The following is a 20,852-nucleotide window of genomic DNA, read 5'->3' as shown; positions in this document are numbered from 1 at the left end:
GCATTCCTAATTTTTTGTTCACATTTTCTCTTTGAGAGTTTATGGAGTTAGAGGTGAACCGTGATTCATTTATTTATCTTTGAAAATACAATTTTAGGGGCGCCTGGGTGGCTCAGTCGTTAAGCGTCTGCCTTCGGCTCAGGTCATGATCCCAGGGTCCTGGGATCGAGCCCCGCATCGGGCTCCCTGCTCCGCAGGAAGCCTGCTTCTCCTTCTCCCGCTCCCCCTGCTTGTGTTCCCTCTCTCTCTGTCTCTCTCTCTCTGTCAAATAAATAAATAAAATCTTAAAAAAAATAAATAAAAAAAATGAAAATACAATTTTATTTTTGAATTTGGATGTCTTTAGGTATGCTGAAATTTTTAAGCATTTCAGATGAAAAGGGAAGTAAGTTGATAAAACTGATGAGATTTGAGATGGTAGCTTGTTTTATCTCCCTCTGTCCCCGCTTTTCTGACGGCCAGTGCTGGTGAATGGTGCCTGGGCCTTGCTGCTTTGCTCCTAGGCCACTGTCTACCAGGCTCTTGTCTTCTTTGGGGGAATAAATTGGAAGGATCATTTGCTTACAGCTTAAATAAAAGGCTTGTTCTGGCGTTGGGGGCAGAAAGAGCCAGGCCTCAGACTGACATTGGGCGCATGAGGCGCCTGGCATGCGAGGCGGCTGGCAGGGCGTGGACTGCTTTGTGTGGCGCTCGGCTCAGCCTCTGACCATCAGGTTTACCCCTGCTTGTCAGTCCACTCTGTCTGATCTTTTAAAAAATTCTCTCTGAGGCTCTATTGGATACAACATCTTGCCTTTTGTCCTCGTTTATGTGTTAATTCCTACGGTGATTTGTGACCGGTTAGAAAAAGAGTGGACTCGGTTTTACATTTTTGGGGACCTGGAATTTTGTCCTCCCAGTGGTTTTCCGTGGGATGTCAGATGCTGCAGGAGGCAGAATAACAAACAGCCTCGGCTTCGGATGAAAACGTGGCAAAAACTTAGCTGAAGGAGGCCTTTGATGGAGTCTGTGTGAGGCCCGTCCACCCCTCACGAGGTTAGAGAGGCTTTGACAAGCCTCCACAGAGCAGTTCCGCACGTTATTCAGGGGTCCTGAGAGCGGCATTTTCCATTAATGGGCTTTCCCTAGAATTAAGTGGCTATTCTGAAATCGTGAATAATTTTGTTAGGGAAAGCCTCAGCCTCTCACAACCAGCGATGTGTCACTTACTTGGGAAGGCACTTTAGAGCAGATCTAGTGCTCTTCAACACCTCCCCGCCCCCATCCTTTTACAATTGTGCTGCTTTCTCTGGGAAGAATTGCAAAGGAAACCAGGTGCTTCGTGAAATCCAGACCCTGCTAATTATCGGAGTGCTTTTTCTTAATCGAGATATAATTCACATTCAATAAAATCTACCCTTTTAAAGTGTACACCTCATTGATTTTTAGTATATTCACAAGGTTGTGTAAACTGTTAGCACTAATTTCAGAACATTTTCATCGCCCCAAAAAGAAATCCTGCACTCATTAGCAGTCATTCCCCATCTCCCACGCACCCCCCTCCGCCAGCCCCTGGCAAACAAATCTACTTTTTATCGCAGAGTTCTGTTTTATATTACACTGAAATCTGTTGTCCCTGTAACTTAATGGTTAGATGAAGGGGGAGGTAGGGTGGAAGCTCCATGAACAAACACTTAGGGCTTATCCCTTACTTCCAACTTCTTACTTCCAGGCCTCAGTGCAAAGGGGAGGGTGGTCTGCTAAGCCTGAGTCTGGCTCTCTTACTGCTTGTGATCAGATACACCAGTTGTCTAAAATACTGAGCGTGTGGGAACACGTAAGAAGTTGAGTCTGACCTGATAACGAAAATAATTTATGGTGAACACCCTTCTGAATAATTAAGTGCAGAATCACTAGCATTATAGTTCCTCTCTTACCTTTCTGTTCTGTAACTTTTAGGATAATCAGAAATCAAATCATGTAGGACGTTGTCAGTCAAAAGCAGAAAAACAAGTAGCTTGAACAGATTGCGGGCTTGGATATATGCGTCAGGTGTGCCTCTGTAAATACTTTGGATTCCTGCCCGTTGCACTAGTACTGACACCTGGACGGATGTGAGTTTTAAAGAGGAGTGGGGAGTCATTTCAAGGGGGGAGGGGAAGCAGCAGTCCTCAGCAGATTTTCTGGACCTCGGTGGAGAGCACTAGGAAGGGCTAACAAAATACCAGGTGTGAGGGAGCCACCTGGAACCTAGGGACCTCTCCCTGGGTGCTCTTGGATGGAAAGAAGCATTTATTAGCTGAGATGTGTTCTTAGGTGCTCAGTTCTCCTGACCTATCCCAGGTAGTTTCTTCAAGAACTTGAGAGCTGGACCTTCTCCCAAAGTTTCCACTTTTTGTGTAGCTCTGTTTTTCAGTTGAAGTACTCCGTGTGGCTCTCTTTTGTAGAACTGCTTGACAGGCAGTTCTGGGGACTGGGGTGCTTCCTTTCGGCCACAGAGATGGGGAGCACAGAGGACAGGCTCCCCCAGAAACTGTGGCTGTTAGGGCGTGGGCGCTGGGGAAGCAAGCGAATACATACAGAAATCTAAACCACCGGACTTGGAGGTGGTTGTCAGAGGTTTTACAATAAAAGGTGGTAATTATTTCATGCTGGTGCCCTTTTGTCTCCTGCCCTCTGGCTTTCGTATTATTGTAAGTGACAGGTGCTGGTGGCTTGGAATTGATGGAGCTCTTTCTCCTTCAACTTAGCTGATAAAACAGGGGTGCATTATTTGGGATTAATGCATTAAAATGATGTGGTTTAAAAAGTGCTTTGAGTAGAGTTGAGCTCACTGGAAAGAAGTTGTCTTTTTCTGAAAAGATTAATTTTCTTGAAGGATGGTTAGGTTTTTCTGTTTATCCTGTTAAAATATAGCATGGGGGGGGGGCTCTGGAAGAATATTTTCATCTCCATTGAATTATCCTGACCCTCTTTTCTTCTGTTTTTAAAATTCAGTTATGCCTGTCCTTGGCCTCACCTCCAAAAAATTCCCAGTGGGAAATTAATAAAGTAAAAAATAAAACTCCTTTCCTCCACCCTTACTTTTCACTGGTTGGATTCCTGCTACTTCAGCACTACTTTCTAGCCACTTGTATATTTCCTTACAATTACTATTCATTGAGCATGTCACCGAATCCATGTAGATCTGCATTGCTTTTAAAATTGCATATCCAAACCCTTTCAGTAACACCCTAAAGAGGTGACATGATTTTACTTTTAAGCAAGTTGAACTTCTCTGCTTCAGTAAAACATGTTACCTAGATATTTTAACTATAAACCTTTGAGATGTAGTGACTTGCAGAGTTATCACGAATTGATGCACATACCCCAGAATTGGACCTGCCTGCCATCTGACGAGTTCTCTGTATTCTAGTGATTGCCTTGGGATTGATTCTAAAAACTGTAAAACAGTCTTTATTAATGTCTTTGAAACATCACTTTAAGAAGAGGGGTCGTGCGTAGTACAGGGAGGCCCTTTGGGGGAATAGCCAGATTTGCTTTTAGGGTTGCTACTCAGCCCCTCTGGTTTATGCATCCTGGGGTGCATTGGTTCACAGTTAAAAATAGAAATCTCATTAAAATGGGTGCCCTCTCTGCAAATAAGAACTATATTTTAATTAAGAAATTTCCTGTTTCCTTAACATATTTTTTGTTGTTGTTGCTCTTTTAATTTATTTTTTTTTTTCCTTTTTTTTAAACAGCAAGCCAGGGCTGAGCAAGAGGAAGAATTCATCAGTAACACTTTATTCAAGAAGATCCAGGCTTTGCAGAAGGAGAAAGAAACCCTTGCTGTAAATTATGAAAAAGAAGAAGAGTTCCTCACTAATGAGCTCTCCAGAAAATTGATGCAGGTAAATTTATCTTTTCTCCCCTTACATCTTCCCTGCCTGTTTTCCTCTCTAGGAAGAAATTACTTTGATAGAGCACTTTGCTTGAAACATTTGCTGATGAGGTTGTAGCTAAAGTTCTTTGGAGATTAAAAATACCAGGTAAAGATGGCAGCGATGTAATACTCAAGACTCTGGCTCTGTGACTCATCTGCTTAGGTAAGGGAAGATGTTTTATGCTGTGAGCACCTCACAGAGTTGCTGATGAGCCTGAAGCCTTACCACAGGAGTAATTACTATATGTAGTGTTCTGGAAATAATGAGGATTAACACTAAATGTGGGACTTCTTCCTCCTTTTACGTTCAATCTATAATGAATACATAAACATTTTTGCAACAGAAGTGGGTCTTTTGCACTAAAATTTGAGGACATAAAGTGAAATGTCAATTTGGGGGGAAAATATAAGATATCTATGATCTGTCGTTAAAATTACAGGCAATCAGGTGTGTTCAGATGAGTGAGTAATATGTTACTGAACAAATATCAGACAGCTATTATAATTTAACATTAATCACTAATAGTTTATAGAAGACACAACATAAAACATACAGGAAAGGTTTGATTTTTTTCTAATTCAGAGGCTCCTTTTTTTTCCCCCTCAAAGCTTACTAGTAAATTACAAAAGTAAAATTTGTTTTAGGGCAAATATTTTGTGGGTCACTTAATGTGAACTTAAGAATAAATGGGGTATTAAGTTTTCATTATATACCATAGCTTATCCAAGATCATGGGCAGGTAAAGAATTATGGCAGGAGGACGAGTAATTCCACTTTGTCAGGTGACTAAGAGAGGTAGATGCATTCCCTCGTATCTTCCGTTCAGGGGCATTGCTAACCACTCCATTCACTGATGTGGTTGAAGAATACATTTTAGGGAGGTTATAATAAAAGGATACTTGAGGCTTTTAAAAAAAACTTCCTAAATCCTTTTCTTACCTTCCAACAAAGACAGTCCTGTAAGAGAAGGCTGGGAGCTCTGGGGTAGAAACTCTGGTGTTAAGACCATACAGTGATCCAGACAACGGGAGCCCCATCTTTCTTTCATTCTCATTTTTCTACCTAATTACTGAATAAAGATACTCTCTTGCACAAAATATGATTTAGATGGTGGCTGTTGAAATGTGAAGAAGAGAGGTAGCCAGGCATTATTGTTCAGCAGAGATTTATGACAGAATTTCTGTGTGGAAACTCTTTATGGACTCATGTGCTTTCTGATTTAGAGGAAGAAAAGGGGAGGAGGTTGTCTGACCTTTGGCTCCCTTTCACCGTGACAACATCAGACCACTTACTCTGCGTGTTGCTTCTAGAACTATAGTGATGTGATTACGGTTTGTTCTTCCAAGTTTAGTGTGTAATCAGGTGCCCTGATTTTTTAACCCTGCAAAAAACGTTTTTTGTTTTCAACATTTTTAAATGGTATTAGTATTTAGAGTCTTTTACCAAATTATTTATAAAGCTACCAAAACCTAGCGAGGTCATGTTCCTTTTCTCTGTAAAGACTCATCTTCATTGTGAGTGGTTCTGTGGTGCGTAGTTTGTTATCATAACCCACCTTTTCCCCAAAGACATTGATGTTCCTTAAAATAAGACACTAAATAAGAGTGAGAACATAAGAGCCATGTGCAGCAGAAAAGGAAGTTAGTTATGATAATACACTTGGCATAAGAAAGCTTGAACTTAAAGTTCTGAACATCTATAAATAAAGCTATAACCTGGAGAAATATAGTGATTTTTTTTTTCATAATTCTTACATCTAAAAAAGTAGTTTTACTTGATCAGGAGAAAAAATTTTTTCATATATTAAAAACTGAGGGGCATGTTGGCTCTTTCTCAAGAGATTGAAGAAGATATGAACTAAACAATGCAATAAATGGTTTTTGCTGAAAGTAGTATGTAATGTGTAGCAATAGTCCCCACATGGCCATGTCTTAGGTTTGCCCTCTGTTAAAACAAAGGATACCGTATGAAGGTGTGATTCTGTTGTTGGGGGAGCTCTTGGTGAGACTGTAGCTCGTTCGTGGTCTGACTTGCACAATGTGGACAAATGAATGATCAGCATGTCTGAGACAATCTCTCACGAATCCCAGCATGGTTCTTAGGCTATAAATATTTATTTTTATATATATATATATACACACACATTCACACACACACACACACACACACACACACACACGCATACATTGTATCAAAATACCCATAACAAAATTTGCCATTTCAGCCACTTTTGAGTGTATAATTCAGTGGCATTAAGTACGCTGTGGTGTAGCCATCACCACTATTCATCCCCAGAACTTCTTGAAAACCAGACTCTGTACCCATTAAGCAGTGACTCACCATCCCTCCTCCTGGTTCTTAGGCTCTGGAAAGGAGACGGATGTCGGGGAGTTTGAGGTTGACATGTTCTAGAGGTTCTGGCAGGTTCTAGAGCTATGTCTGTTCTATGGCGTGATAGGTGATCTCTCACTTTAGACATCAGGTATCACAGCATACCATTTTGGGGTGAATACCCCCAAAGCCCTCCTCTGGCTTTGGCCAGTTGGAGAGAGCTGGGACAACAGTGGGGAAGAAGGCTGCCACCCTGTGGTGCCCGCCCCCACCCCCCAGGCTTGCCTCAAGGACTTCAGCCAGTCCTTTGTGGAAGGCTCACATTTTCTGCCATCCAGTGTGGAAGAACGGATCTCCATCTGGAGGCTTTTTTAGAGTAATTGGTACCAATAGACTTTTTCTAATAGTGTAATCACTTTAATATGGCTCTGTAGGATGGTGCTTCTAGATAGACCTCTTTTTGAAAAGCCTGCAAGAAAAACCTCATGCAGGTGTCTCTAATCGACAAATGAGTGAATCGACCTGTTCACCAGGAAAGTGTTTGGTTAGCGTTTTCCACCCAAAGGCCACCGAGAGGCTATTTGTAGAACAATTCTGGGTTTGTCACCACGCTTTGACTGTTGTCTCTCATAGTGATTGGATATGGTTTTATGTGCATTTCAAAGGAATTCTTTGGGTCAGAGGACAAATAAGAGATTATTGCTGTGGAGGAGACACTTCCTTTCCCATCTGCCATGACTGAACTTGTATCTAATACCTTTATTTATTTTTTAAAAGACTTTATTTATTTATTTGACAGAGAGAGACACAGCAAGAGAGGGAACACAAGCAAGGGTGAGTGGGAGAGGGAAAAGCAGGCTTCCTGCTGAGCAGGGAGCCCGATGTGGGGCTCGATCCCAGGACCCTGAGCCGAAGGCAGATGCTTAACGACTGAGCCACCCAGGTGCCCCTATCTAATACCTTTAAAAACGGAAGTTTATTTAAGCATGGATGAAAGGAAATCCTTTTGTCTTAGAAGATCAGGTTTGGGAGATAGCTCAAATATTTTCAAATATGTTAATATCATTGAAACAACACACAAAAAGCATGCTTTTTCTCTTGCTTTTGTATATATCCATTGGGTAGCCAGAAAATTTTACTTTCATTTTATGAACACTTGTCTGAAAAATCTGCATCCTTTTGAGCCATGGGATTGATTATCTGATTGAAAACTGTCCTAAGAAGAACCTTCTAGTACTTTTTTAAGTCCAGCACAAGCCTGCATCAGAACTAAGTCAGCTCTGGAATGCCTCACAGACAAGTTGTATTTAACCGTAATTTATAATTAAAATTTACAAGAAATGTTTTGTAAGCAACCTCTTCATCAGTTTTTGATTTATAACATGTATATTAGGAAATACGTCTAAAAGACTATTTTCCAAAACATTAGTTGTAGTTATACTTGGGTGCTGAGCTTATGGGTTATGTTAATTTTCTTATATCCCTTTCCTTCTCCTTTTGTAAAAGCAACATGCATTACTTTTATGATTAGAAATGTCTTATTTCCTAAAAAGGACTTTTAAAAATTCTTATGCCTGTTTTGTCCTTACCTTCTGAAACCTTCTTTGTCACTGGCTTTGAGAGCACAGAGTTCTTTCATAGTTGTGTCTGTTTGTCAAGGAGCTCAGTGCACTGAAGCCCACTGCAGACTTAGGTGCATTTGCAGGTGATAGAAGATTCTGGAATGCTCAGATCATTAAGAACTAGTATTATCCGAATGCTCTAATGACTAGCTTAACTGTCTTGTCAGTCTTGATATGATTTATTCCACTGGTCCTCAGTCTTAAAACTTTTTTTTTTTTTTTTAAATAATGCCTAACTCCCCTGTTAACTACCAATCACCAATGCCAACTGGAAGGCCTGACATTGCTGAGATTGATAGTGGTTTTAGCAGTCGTGGATTTTTTTTTTTTTTTAATTTATTTGACAGAGACAGCGAGAGAGGGAACACAAGCAGGGGGAGTGGGAGAGGGAGAAGCAGGCTTCCTGCCGAGCAGGGAGTCCGACGTGGGGCTCGATCCCAGGACCCTGGGATCACGACCTGAACCGAAGGCAGACGCTTAACGACTGAACCACCCAGGTGCCCCAGTCATGGATTTTTTTCACTTAGCTTTTATGTAAGCCTGATGCATCAAGTTTACTTCCTGCTCTTTGGGAAGTCCTGTTCTTGTCTGCAATCTTCTCTCAGCCAGTACTGCTGCCAAGAGTTAATGAATACTTTTTCTTTTTTTTAAAACCCTGGAACAGGACTGAGATAAGAAGGGTACTGGGTATTACATTATATCTCTGAATCTTTTCAATCTAATCCAACTTTTAAATTTTAGACCTTAAAATAACAAATAGGTTAACGGTTTTGTACTTTTGATTCACATTTGAAATTGGATCTGGTCCTCGGAAAATAATGCTACTATAACTGTGATAGAGATTATTATGTCCCTGCATATTCTTTTTTTTTTAAATTTTATTATGTTAATCACCATACATTACATCATTAGTTTTTGGTGTAGTGTTCCATGATTCATTGTTCGCGTACAACACCCAGTGCTCCATGCAGAACGTGCCCTCTTTAATACCCATCACCAGGCTAACACATACCCCCACCCCCTCCCCTCTAGAACCTTCAGTTTGTTTCTCAGAGTCCATAGTCTCTCACGGTTAATCTCCCCCTTCAATTCCCCCCCCCTTCATTTTTCCCTTTCTACTATCTTCTTCTTTTTTTTTTCTTTAACATATAACGTATTATTTGTTTCAGAGGTACAAGTCTGTGATTCATCAGTCTTACACAATTCACAGCGCTCACCATAGCACATACCCTCCCCAATGTCTATCACCCAGCCACCCCATCCCTCCCACCCCCCACCACACGAGCAACCCTCAGTTTGTTTCCTGAGATTAAGAATTCCTCATATCAGTGAGATCATGATACATGTCTTTCTCTGATTGACTTAGTTCGCTTAGCATAATACCCTCCAGTTCTATCCACGTCATTGCAAATGGCAAGATCTCATTCCTTTTGATGGCTGCATAATATTCCATTGTATATATATACCACTCTTATTAATCCATTCATCTGTCGATGGACATCCTGGCTCTTTCCATAGTTTGGCTATTGTGGACATTGCTGCTATAAACATCGGGGTGCATGTACCCCTTCGGATCCCTACATTTGTATCTTTTGGGGTAAATACCCAGTAGTGCCATTGCTGGGTCATAGGGCAGCTCTATTTTCAACTTTTTGAGGAACCTCCATACTGTTTTCCAGAGGGGAGGGCATATTCTTATTGATGATTCAGAGGACTTAAGAATAAAAGTCTTCTGGATGTCTTGTTTAGTGGCATGGCTTTATTGTTACTGACTTGGTCCCTGAGGTTAGCATGCCTTCTGGAATGCACATAGTTGATGCTCCCTCACATCTGTGGAAAGGTGACAGAGAGGAGAGGAAGGGAGGGGAGGGCAGATGCTGCTGCAGAAGCTGCCACTACCAGAGGACGGACAGCCACACAGTGCGGGAGGACAGCATGCGGCAGTAATATTCTTCCACCTCGGTTTGCACAGGAGTAAAACCGAGAGGTATAATTTGAGTGAGTCTCTGAATCTGCCTATTCATGCAGACAAAGACGTACCACTTCATGCCCCCTTTCCTTCTCCTCCCCTCAATTCTAGAAAAGCAGTTTCTCCTTCCAGCACCGTCTTAATGGATGCGGCTTTCTGGAGTGGATGCTTCCCCAACCCCAGGAGGCCTGTGGGTCTGGGTAGCAGGCATGCCCGCACGCACGAGCAGTGAGCACGGCGTGTCGGCGTGTGCACCGGAGTCTGAGGCTGCCTTTGACCCTGAGTTTGCTAAGCCCCTAGGAGGCTTGTTTGTGCAGGCAGCAAAATCACATGTCAGGGCAAGAAATATGGATGAAACTCTCTAGTTAATTTTAAAGGCACCTAGGCTAGGATGCCATTGCATCCCTTCAGATGAAAACTGTTCCTGCCCTCCCCATGGCAGAGGAGAAGAGACCTTGAAATACGTTCTTCATTAAGGTGGTCAGAGCAATCGGGCCCTCTTGACTTCTTTCGGGGCCATTAATGCTGGTCTGAAAAATTTGCCATTACCTATAGCTTACAGAACAGTTGGGTTAGAGGGTTGTTTGTGTGTGTGTATTGTTTTTATTACAAATTATCTGAACTTCAGCTTTGTTCTTTGTTTCTTTTCATGGAGCAAGGGGCTTTATACGCTGTGTTCCCGATACATCTGCAAAGGGCTCCCAGGATGTTTTTAATGCATTTTAAATGATGCAGCCTCCAGAGGCCAAATGAAGAGCCAGAATTTTCCTGTTTAGTAGCCTGCCAAAAATCTCTCTCCAGCACAATTTGCATTATGATTAGAAAACACAGTAAACTTGATGCAGTTGTTTAGTCTTAAGAAATCACGGAGTTTCTTTCCAAGTGTGCGTGTGTGTGTTGACATTAGGGCTAGATTGGATGTACCAGTATGGACTCCCAAAAATGTAAGGGCAAGAGTAAAGGCTTTCAAGCTTCCCTTGCTGACTTCCTGAAAAAAATGTGGGAAAACACAGGTAGAGGGAAAATAAAAGTAGATGGAAAATGAAATTAAAAATAATTAGATGAAGCTGGAGGAGAGCTTGCTTTATTCACCAGGGTAGGAGTAAGCATTGTTATTTCTAGTTGAAAAGATGAATGTTAGTAAAGGACTGTTGGCTTCCATTGTAGATAGCCTTTAGCCATCGCTGGAAACACTTTAAATGATTTTAAAACTGCAGTTATAAATGTTGCCATGTTTTGCATTTCTTGGGTAGGTTCTCTTTTCATTTCAAAACTGTTGACAGTTCACCCAGTCAGTAATTACCTTAAAATACAGAGCTGTATCCTGCTGCTAACTGCCTTTACTTTCCTTTTTTCGTCTTTATTCATAGAAAAGGTGTGGCCTTTTAATTCACAGTAATGTCTCAAGTTAGAATGAGTTCTTTCTTTGGGCTGAACACTCTCTCAGAAGTCTTCAGAAGAAGAAAGTGCTAGGTTTTACAAAATGGATTTTCAGTGGAGTAGGCCGACTCGAGGGCCGAAAGGATTTCTTGATCTCATTTGTGGAGCATCTTTTAAAAATTTTCCTCCTGACCAGATTTCTCTAAAGGCATTAATGCTTTCGGCACCATCATGTTCTGGGGGATACAGGAAACTCAAACATAGCCCGTTAGGTATTCTGGGTGGATGGGAAGCCCAATGTATTGGAGCCATCTGCTCTGAAGTGAGCGCTTGTCCTTGGGGTTGAGGATGCTGTCAAGAAAATAACATTTAAAAAATAATTTTCTGGAAGGACCTAGCTATTCCCTTGCAAAAGTTACACCTGCCTTCCCTGTTAGAAAATGACAGATGAGATAATCCAGATAAACTTCACTGAGGATAAATAAAAGCTAGACAGAATGCTCTTAAATTTTTGAAAAAAGCATGAAGAACTAACAAGATGGGGAAGGCCTGCAGGCCTGTGCCCTGGGGGAGGTGGGAATTGAGAAGACCGCAGCTCCCAAGTCTGCTTTTGTCCTGAGAGCATTTGCTTTTGTTTTAGATTAAGGTAGGCCCAGGCTTCTGGTGCCTGGCAGAAGAAGATGGAATTTTCTGGAGGAAGATACCATCATCCTAGGCCACAAGTTTCGCTTAAAATACAAGTTCAAATATGTTGTCCAGAACACAAGGAGAACCAGGCACATGGGGATAGATTTCATGGATGTAAACCAGTAGAAACAAAAGAACAGAAATGGATTTCACAGATACTTTAGATATTGGGCTTAACAGACATAGACTCCAAAGTAACCATGCTTACTGCATTCAAAGAAATAAAAAAACCAAGCTTGAAATCTTTGTTAGGAAACACATCACAACTTTTCTTTTAGACATTCAAAAGGAGAGTGAATAACTCATGAATAATTGTATATAGCAATACATTTGGAATTTTAGATGAAATGGACAAATTCTTAGAAAAACATAACTTTCTACAACTGGATGAGGAGGAACTAGAAAACATGAGCTTTCTAACCACTGGAGAAATTGAATCTGAGAAACAGCCCTTCCTACTGAAAGAATTGCAGGCTCAAACGATTTCACTGAGGGTTGTACTAGCCGTTCAAGGATGAAATTCAGGTGATCCTTGAACAGCACAGGGATTAGGGGTCCAACTTCTCCTCCCCATCCCCCGATCAGAATCTATGTATCAATTCTAGCTCCCCTGAAACTTAACCACTAATAGCCTGCCGTTGACTGGAGGCTTTACCAATCACATAAACAGTCAGTTAACACATTTGTATTACATATCATATTTTTACAATAAAGTAAGCTAGAGAAAAGATGCTTATTAAGCTCAGAAGTTCAGTTAAGATGTCTAGACATCCACATGGAGATTACATATAGGCAGCAGGACAGAGATTCTCCCAACAGAGACATTCGGGAGTGTTGTCATTAGTTAATGCTTGGAGAAGAACAAAGACATATCATTGGCAATCATGTAAAGAGAATGCAAGGACAAGCCACAGGGTGGGAAAAGATATTTGCAACGTTATATAACCCAACACAAAACTACAAATCAGTAAGAAAAATGGACAGTCCCAAAGAAGAATGGATAGAGACTTGAACAGACCCTTCACATAAGCAGATAGCCAAATGAGCAGTAGACAAATGAACAAGTACACGTTAGTAATCAAGAAAGGCAAAATAAACCACAAAGATATTACTTAGAGAAGCCTTCTGTATGGTGTCAGAAAATGGATATGGTTGCAACTGCTTTTAGAACAATTTGGCATTACCTAACGATACTGGAAATATTCTCTGTCTGTGACTCAGCACTTTCACTCCTGGATATATTTCACAGTGTGTGCACATGTGCGCCAGGTGTCTAGAAGGATGTTCTTTGTGGCATTGTTCGTCAGAGTGAAAAACCAGAAATGACCCAAATACCCATTGTCCATGGAGTGGATAAATTGTGATGTGCTCATCAACGGGATATTATAAGGTAGTAAAAATACTCTTAGACTCAGTAATGTGGGTGAATGAAATCACAAGTTTATTTAGCAGAAGAAGCTAGACAAAAAAAAGAATGCCAAAACCGAGCAAAACTAATGTTTAGAAATATATAGGCAACAAAGTTTTTTCTAAAGAAAATGCAAAGAATTCTTACCATAAGAATCAGGAGAGCGATGACCTCTCAGGGACGGGGGGCTGTGATCTGGAAGGGAGCTGGCAATGTTCTATTTCTTGATTTTGGTGCCGGTCATCTGAGAGTACTATGTATGTAGTAATGGCACCCTTGATACTTGCCTAGGTGTTCCATTCGTCCTGAGGCTTCATCTAGGGGAAACTGTCTAAAGGAAGTGAGACTTTTATCATCTCTCCAGTCAGTCTTTGCACAGACAAGGCATTTTCTGCACGATCTGGAGTGGAATTCAGTACGTGCTGGTCGCTGCTGTTGGTGCAGCTTGCAGTCCCGTGAGGGTGATGGAGGATGTGCGCCGGGGCCCCAGGGCAGCTGCATACATCCAGGGAAAGGACAAAGGCCGTGAAGGCAGAGACCTTGGTTTTAACCAAGGTTTTTTAACCCTAGTTCGACCCCTCACCAGCTGTGTGACTCTGGGCAGGTCGTTGACCTCTCTAAGCTATGGTTTCATCCTTTGTAAATTGCAGATGATAGTATCCGCCATTACGGCCGAAAAATGCTTGGTACATCGTAACTAGAGCCTTGAGGTGTTAGCTGCTTTTGGAAGTAACTATTAGAATAAGAAATACACCATGAAGGAGACATTATAATGCACGGGAAGTACAGTGTGCTCCTCACAGCGTGAAGAAGAGGAGGAGGGCATGTGGGAAGGTATAGAAGATGTGTTCTGAGCCGTCCCCCACTTTGAGTAGGTTGGAGGGAGGGATTCAGGCACTGTACCAGAGGGTGCAGCGTGATCAGGGTTGTGGGGCCACGGGTGCACAGCTGCTCGTGGTACGGTGCTCCCATGTGACTAGCAGAGCTTGCAGTCTGTAAGCCCCAGGACCAGAGTGGTCTCTAGAAGTGTTTGCCCAGTATGATGGGTTTCAGTTTTTTAAACTTATGTTTTAGGAAAAGAGTCTTGAACTTTGCCTTTAACCACAGTTACAACCACTCTCTGTGCTGAGACCCATCCTTCTTTGCTAGATGTCTGGACCCTGAAGGCTTTTAGGTTTGCAAACCTTAGACTGTCACTTGAGCAGAGTCTGAAATAGCATGAGGAAAGCATGGGAAACTTGCAGAGGGATTGGATCGTGGAAGGACTTGAATGTCATGCATTGGCATGTTACACCTTTGCAAGTAGTAGGGAGCCAGTGAAGGGTTTTGAGTGGAGTACTGAAGTATTAGGCTTTGTCTGCCAGGATGACCCATATTGGATCTGGGGAGATCCATTAGGAGGCTTTGGCAGTGGCCCGGTGAAGAAGAATGAAAGACTTGAACTAGACTGGGGCCATGAGCACAGGAAGAAGAGGGTGGTTTGACAGCTGTTAGGGAGGCTGACTTACTGCCAATTGGTAACTTATGAGATGTGAAGTGTTGATTGAGAATAATGGTACCAGTAACAGAAGGGGTCTGGAGGTGGGAATAAGTGTGGGCCCAAGAGGCATTTAGTGGTGATATAATGGATTTGAAGTGGGAGGCTGTCTTTCTGCTCAGGCTGCTCAGTAGAGCGGTTAAAAAGTTGGTTCATAAAAGACTCAGTGTTGTGAGAGATAGTTTTGAACTTTTTTGCAGAGCTTATATGAATAACAATTGTTTTTGACAATCCAGTGACTTAATGTAGTTATTGTCCTGTGGGGGGGGGGGTCGCTACTTGGTCCAGGTGCAGGTAGTTCTAGTCCTTGGTGGTTGTCAGTAAACCAAGGCTGTCAGTTGCAGGACTGGGTGGTAAGTACACAGGGAGAAATATTAGCGTGAACTAGTGAGAACTGAGGTGGGAGCATCTTGGGCTTATTCAGAAGTTGCATGAAAAACTGGGTTGTGGGCCGGTGGCTGGAAGGCTTGCCTCGCTTGGCATTGGCTGGATCGACAACAAACCCAGACTTGCACACACACTTCGCCCAGACTGGGATTTGGCAAACCTGCTGCATGCTGGGTGGGAGGCCTGGCTCAGCAGCCAGCCTACATGTGCACCTGTGGTGGTTCTCGCAGGTGAACGGTTTTCAGTGTCTCTACCTGCTAGAGAGAATTACTCAGTGAAGAGTTCTTGAATCTCTTATGTAAGAGGCCTGGTTCACAGAACGCTTTTGTAAATTATAAAAAAGATGGCAGTTAACGAGTGATTGAATGATGCTTAAGCCTAGCCTGTTTTAGATCAAAATAATGTTATACTTGTATTTTGTATTGGGCTGGAAGTTTGCTTTTGGGCCCAGTATATAATGAGTGGATAAAGTAACAAAATGCTCAAGTTTTAGTACTTAGAATTTTATAGGTTTACAGTTGTATCTTTGCTTATGGCTTCTCAGTTATGTTAATTTTTTTTTTTTTTCTTTGATGGTGAATCCTAAGGAGCAAGCCTTTATTCATATAACCCTAATTCCATCAAAAATATGCTGCCAGTAGATCATCTGTTACATAACATAATTTCCATTCTACAGGGTTTTTTTGTTAATGTTAATAATACATTGCACAAGTGGGAGTTATAAAAACTATGTTTCATAATCTTTGTGATTGACTTTATAAGGTGTATTTATAGACAATTCTGATTAAAAAAATTTTAATCTACCTAAGCATTTTGCTTTAGATATATTTAAGGTGAACACATGAACACATTAATAGAATTTGCTCGACTATTTACTTCTCAGTTTGAATGATTTTTTTTGTTCTAGTTCAGGATCACAGACCTTCTTGGAACATTTAAAATTGCTCATGAAGGGGTTCCTGGGTGGCTTAGTCGGTGCCTTCAGCTCAGGTCTTGATCTCCTGGGATCGAGCCCCACATCGGGCTCCCTGCTCAGCGGGGGGCCCGCTTCTCCCTCTCCCTCTGCCGCTCTGCCTACTTGTGATCTCTCTCTCTGTGTCTCTCTGTCAAATAAAATCTTTTAAAAAAGTAAAATTGCTCATGAAGTGTTAAGGCCTTTGATGAGAAATTTAAAATCATGCCTTGAATTTTGTGCCCACTTGAAGATGCCGCTGAAACTGGAGTTTATTTCTGATGGCTGGTCTTGTGTCAGCCTAAGTCAGGCTCCCTTTAGGGTTTTTGTTTGTGGTTTCGTGAGCTACAGCTTTAACACAGGCAGGTGGATTCAGGATGTCAATTCAAGCCCCGTTGGGGCCGAATGCCTTGAATTTACATGGTATCTGTTTAAAACAATTTCAGAATTTTCCTCAGGTAAACTCTGTGGTGGTTAGTTTCTCAAGATCCCTTCCTTGCTCTGCCACCTCCCTCTTGCTCATCTTCATTCTCTGAGGATTTGAAAGGGGGGGGGGTGTTTCTGTATTTCTCTCTGTGTTTCTCTTTGTGTTGGTGGTTTCTTTGTTCCAAGAAGAACCCTGTTTTCTACTTATAGTGTTCTGTTCCGAAACTCCATGCTCTGCTCCAAAATTGCCTGTCACCTGCGAGACGGCAGAACAAAGCAGGCAGCAAAGCTGTCCTTTGGGGATGGAGAACATTGTGAATCTTCGGCAAACAGATCCCAGGATGGCTTGATCTTTTCCAAATGGGTTAGTGTAACCCGGGGAACGTACTTGAGTTATGGTAACAGCAGCTTTACCATCAAATTCTCCTCAGGGTATAGCTTTTGAGAGGAAAAAGCCTCTTAAAATGGAGAGCTTTTATGGCTTTTATTACTAGTTTAATCTGTGTTGTTAAAGGAAATACCTAATCAGATATTGACAATATAGACCATCTGTCTAAATAGGAATATTTTCCTGTAAGCCCATGACAGCCTAACATTTTTTCGGATTGACATTCTGTGACAAATGCGGCGTCGTGGGCCAGACATTTTTCAACGTTAGTGTATCCTTTATTGTTTTAATTAACCTCAGGGCAGAAGAATAATGCTTAAAAAAAAAAAAGGGGGTATTCTTTCAAATCAACATGGCAGCAGTTGAAAACATATTGGAAAACAGCTAATATAAAAAAAGACTTTGCAAAGGGTTTAAAGGTTTTAAAACTAAAGTTCATTTTTCTAAAACCAGTAGATACCATTTAAGCTTAGTGTCCATAAACTGTTTTAGGGCAAGGATAATATCTTCACTAGAGAAGTCACCTATGTCTAAGGCAGGACCTACAGGTAGAAGACACACAGGTAGTGTTTACAGAATAAAAATGTTAGGTGGAGATGTGCACGCTTTGCTGTTTTTTCCCTCATGAGTGATATTTGTCCTGTCGGGGTCTTTTGTGTCTGAAATGGCAGGGGCTCTTCTTGTTCTCTGTCCATTTCTCTTATGTCTTTTAATTACTGCTTGATCTTGCAGAACCTGAGTTTTAAGGAGCAAGCTAAAAATAGACTTGTCACTGTAAGCACCTCCTTGCATCTGCTTTTTTTCTGGGTCCCTGCAAGGTTGACCAGCTTTTTTTGGAGTTGCACATCAAAAACAGTTGGCGGAAAACCAGCATCTGTTTAGTCAACATTTCCATTGTTAAAAGACTATGTCAGATTTTGAACTTTTTTTTTTTTTAACCAAGAATGTGCTTGCTTACAGAGCAGTGGGATTGTGTCCAGTGTGGAGAGGGTTCGGTGCAGCCATGTGGAGGTTGCTCAGGGCTGGCTAATCAGACCATATGCAGGGTTTACAAAAAGACATCGCATCCTCCAGGCAAGCACGCATGGATTACTGAAATGTGTTTGGTCGTGTGACTTTTTAAACGCCAGGCATGCACTGGACACTAGAGGAGTCTGAAGATGATTCCTCTTAGGTTTGCTCAGGATCCGGTGGGAGAACGCTGGCTTGGGGTTCAGAACAGGATGTGGGTCCCAGACTCTGCCACCTTCCAGCTGAATTATCTTGGACACCTCTTTTGTCACATAGAAAATGGGGGTGATCATGCCTGCCTAATGCATATGAAGAATGTGGTACACCGTGCTGCCTGAAGAAATGGTTTTGAAGGTAAAATTAGGGAGCAGTGTCCTCTTAGATATGTACATACAACTGTGTGTGTTTCATTGTTTTTAATAGCCTTTACTTAATCTCCCCTTGATTTTGAAAATATTGGACCCTGTTGCTATCATTCTACCCAACCCCTGCTGTGGATCAACCCAACCTCCCAGTTGAGAATGTTATAAATAAAGCATAGTTCTTAATGAGAACCCCAGTAGTCATATGTCTGATGGATTTCCTTTATTCCCTTTTGGTTTTGATGGTTGGAGTACATTTTTAAGAAGCTTTTCAGTGACACCATAACTTTATCTTTTAACTGCATAAATAAGAGGCCTCCCCTCTTGGTTTTTAGGAAAGATGTAGGAGGTGTGATGTATGTTCTCATTATAGAAAGATAATTAATTGTACTGATTTTTGCCAAAGGATGCTTATTAGTATATTGGGAAATAGTATTCAGAATAATTTAAGTATGTTTTGTGATTGTGACATCTTTACACACATTATATAAATCTGAGTAAACTAATTCATTTAGTAAAAACTGACTGTAAAATTTCTATTTTTAATTTAATTTTTATCATGGTATAAAATTTGAAGAGTACCAAAAGGGTGTGTGCGTGTGTGTGTATATTGAAAAGCAAGTTTCCTTCTTTACCTCATTCCCTAGCCTCCCAATTCCTCCCTACAGAGGCAACCACTTACATGTTTTTAAAAACAGAAATCTGGGTTTACTCATGATTTGATGCTCAGGTGTATCTGCCGTGTCATTTTCAGCCTCTTGGCTCAGGCCAGGCGTCTGTGTGCGTGTGCCATAATTTCTGGTTGTAAGTTAGAGGAACCTAGGGGCAGGTTCCTCATAGGTGTACACTTGGGTATGGGCAGACATGAGGGCTGTAACTTCTGTGATGATACCTCTTCCTCAGTGGACCCAGCTTTTGGAGCCCGTGTTTCCCTGGCTTTTGAGTGTCTTGATTTTCACGTCTGTGTTTTTCCCATTTTCCAGTTGCAGCACGAGAAGGCGGAACTAGAACAGCATCTCGAACAGGAGCAGGAATTCCAGGTCAACAAACTGATGAAGAAAATTAAAAAACTGGAGAATGATACCATTTCTAAGCAGCTTACATTAGAACAGGTAAAAATGTATATAGTTCTCTCCATATACTTTTTTCTCCTCTTATCAGCTTGTTCTTTCAGGCCTGCAGATACCCTGAGCAATGTAAGTGAAAAATACTTTTCAGCTGTTTCTTCCCACAGTGGAGACTTCATTTCTGAAGTAAGCATTGACAGAGCTGCTTAGCACCTGCTCTCTCTCTCACACACTTTCTCTCTCCTTTTTTTTTAACTGCAATTAATAAAGTTTCTGGGGATATGTTGTGATGTCCTGATTTATAGGCAGGAAATGTTAGGTTCCTTTTACCGAGGGGAAACAATGTGTTTTTAACCACAGGATAGTTTCTGTGAAAGTTCCTGAGACAGTGTGGCTGTGGAGCTAAAACTTTTCTGTCAGGGGTTCTTCAGAACAAACAGCATTTTTCTTCTTTGAATAATTAGCAGTATTATTAGCAATTATTAGCAGTATTATTTGAACCCTATCTTTTCCCAATTCGATTTGTTGATACTGATATGGAGTCATAGACTTGGTTGCTTAACCTGGTTCAGCCACTAACTAGTTGTATGACCTTGCATTGACTTCATTCACTTCTCTGGGCCCAAGTTTTCCATTTGTAAACAGAGGAGGACAAACTAAAATCAGGAATGGCAAGCTTAAACAGGTACAGAAGATGGAAAGTAATAGTGTATGGTCCCTTTGTCCATTGCCCTTGGCAGACATTGGTATTTGAGCACGGGCCTTGCCTAGGGAGTCCAGACTGGTCCTTATGCTCTTCGACACACGGAACTGTGGACAGCCATTATCAGCCTGTCCAAGTTGGTATGTCAGACAGAAGTACTTGTTATCCCTAGCCTCGGTGCTCCCTGATGCCTTCCCCCCAATCTAATGTCCTGGGATTTTACTTTCCCTAAGATAAATTATAAGAAGCTGACCATAGTGTACTGTGATCTGGTTTCCATGTAAAATTCAGTGTATTGATGAAGATTTTCCAGCTCTTTGTAATTTCAACCCTGATTGCCAACTCGATGGTTTGGCTAAGCATTCATGCAAAGTTGTCTGATTTATCCTAACTTTAGGGTCATTCTGTGCATCTCAGTTCATGTTGACTGGTTCTGAAATCACCCCCAGGGCCGCTCTAGTTTCATTATTGTCCCTGAGAATGAAGTGGTGACGGGAATGTCAGCTTTGAGAGGAAGTCAGGGTTGGAATTAATCTGACATCTGTTTTCTGTGTTATTCTTGAATTTCCCTGTATCATAGGGAGGAATGTCACTGAGTTTCCAAAGACTGTGAATAATGGTCCTAAAAACATTTCTCTATCCCTTCCAGGTAAAAGAAAAAAAAAGTTCCGTTTTCAAAGGTCGGCTATTTTATACATATCCAGAGTAATCTATACT

At 41.5% G+C, this 20,852-nt stretch overlaps 1 protein-coding gene across 1 annotated transcript in view; it reads left to right on the top strand.

Annotated features, from left to right (window-relative positions):
* Window positions 1-20,852, top strand: part of CCDC6 (coiled-coil domain containing 6) — a 108,197-nt gene that overhangs the window by 47,399 nt on the left and 39,946 nt on the right. The window contains exons 2-3 of the mRNA XM_032423541.1: window positions 3,723-3,872; window positions 19,349-19,477. Of these exons, the coding sequence (XP_032279432.1) occupies window positions 3,723-3,872; window positions 19,349-19,477 (279 nt within the window). The remainder of the gene's footprint in view (window positions 1-3,722; window positions 3,873-19,348; window positions 19,478-20,852) is intronic.

The sequence above is a fragment of the Phoca vitulina genome, unplaced genomic scaffold (genome assembly GCF_004348235.1).
Source record: "Phoca vitulina isolate PV1807 unplaced genomic scaffold, GSC_HSeal_1.0 scaffold29, whole genome shotgun sequence".
Taxonomy (NCBI): domain Eukaryota; kingdom Metazoa; phylum Chordata; class Mammalia; order Carnivora; family Phocidae; genus Phoca; species Phoca vitulina.
This window is presented reverse-complemented; position numbering and strand designations above follow the sequence as displayed.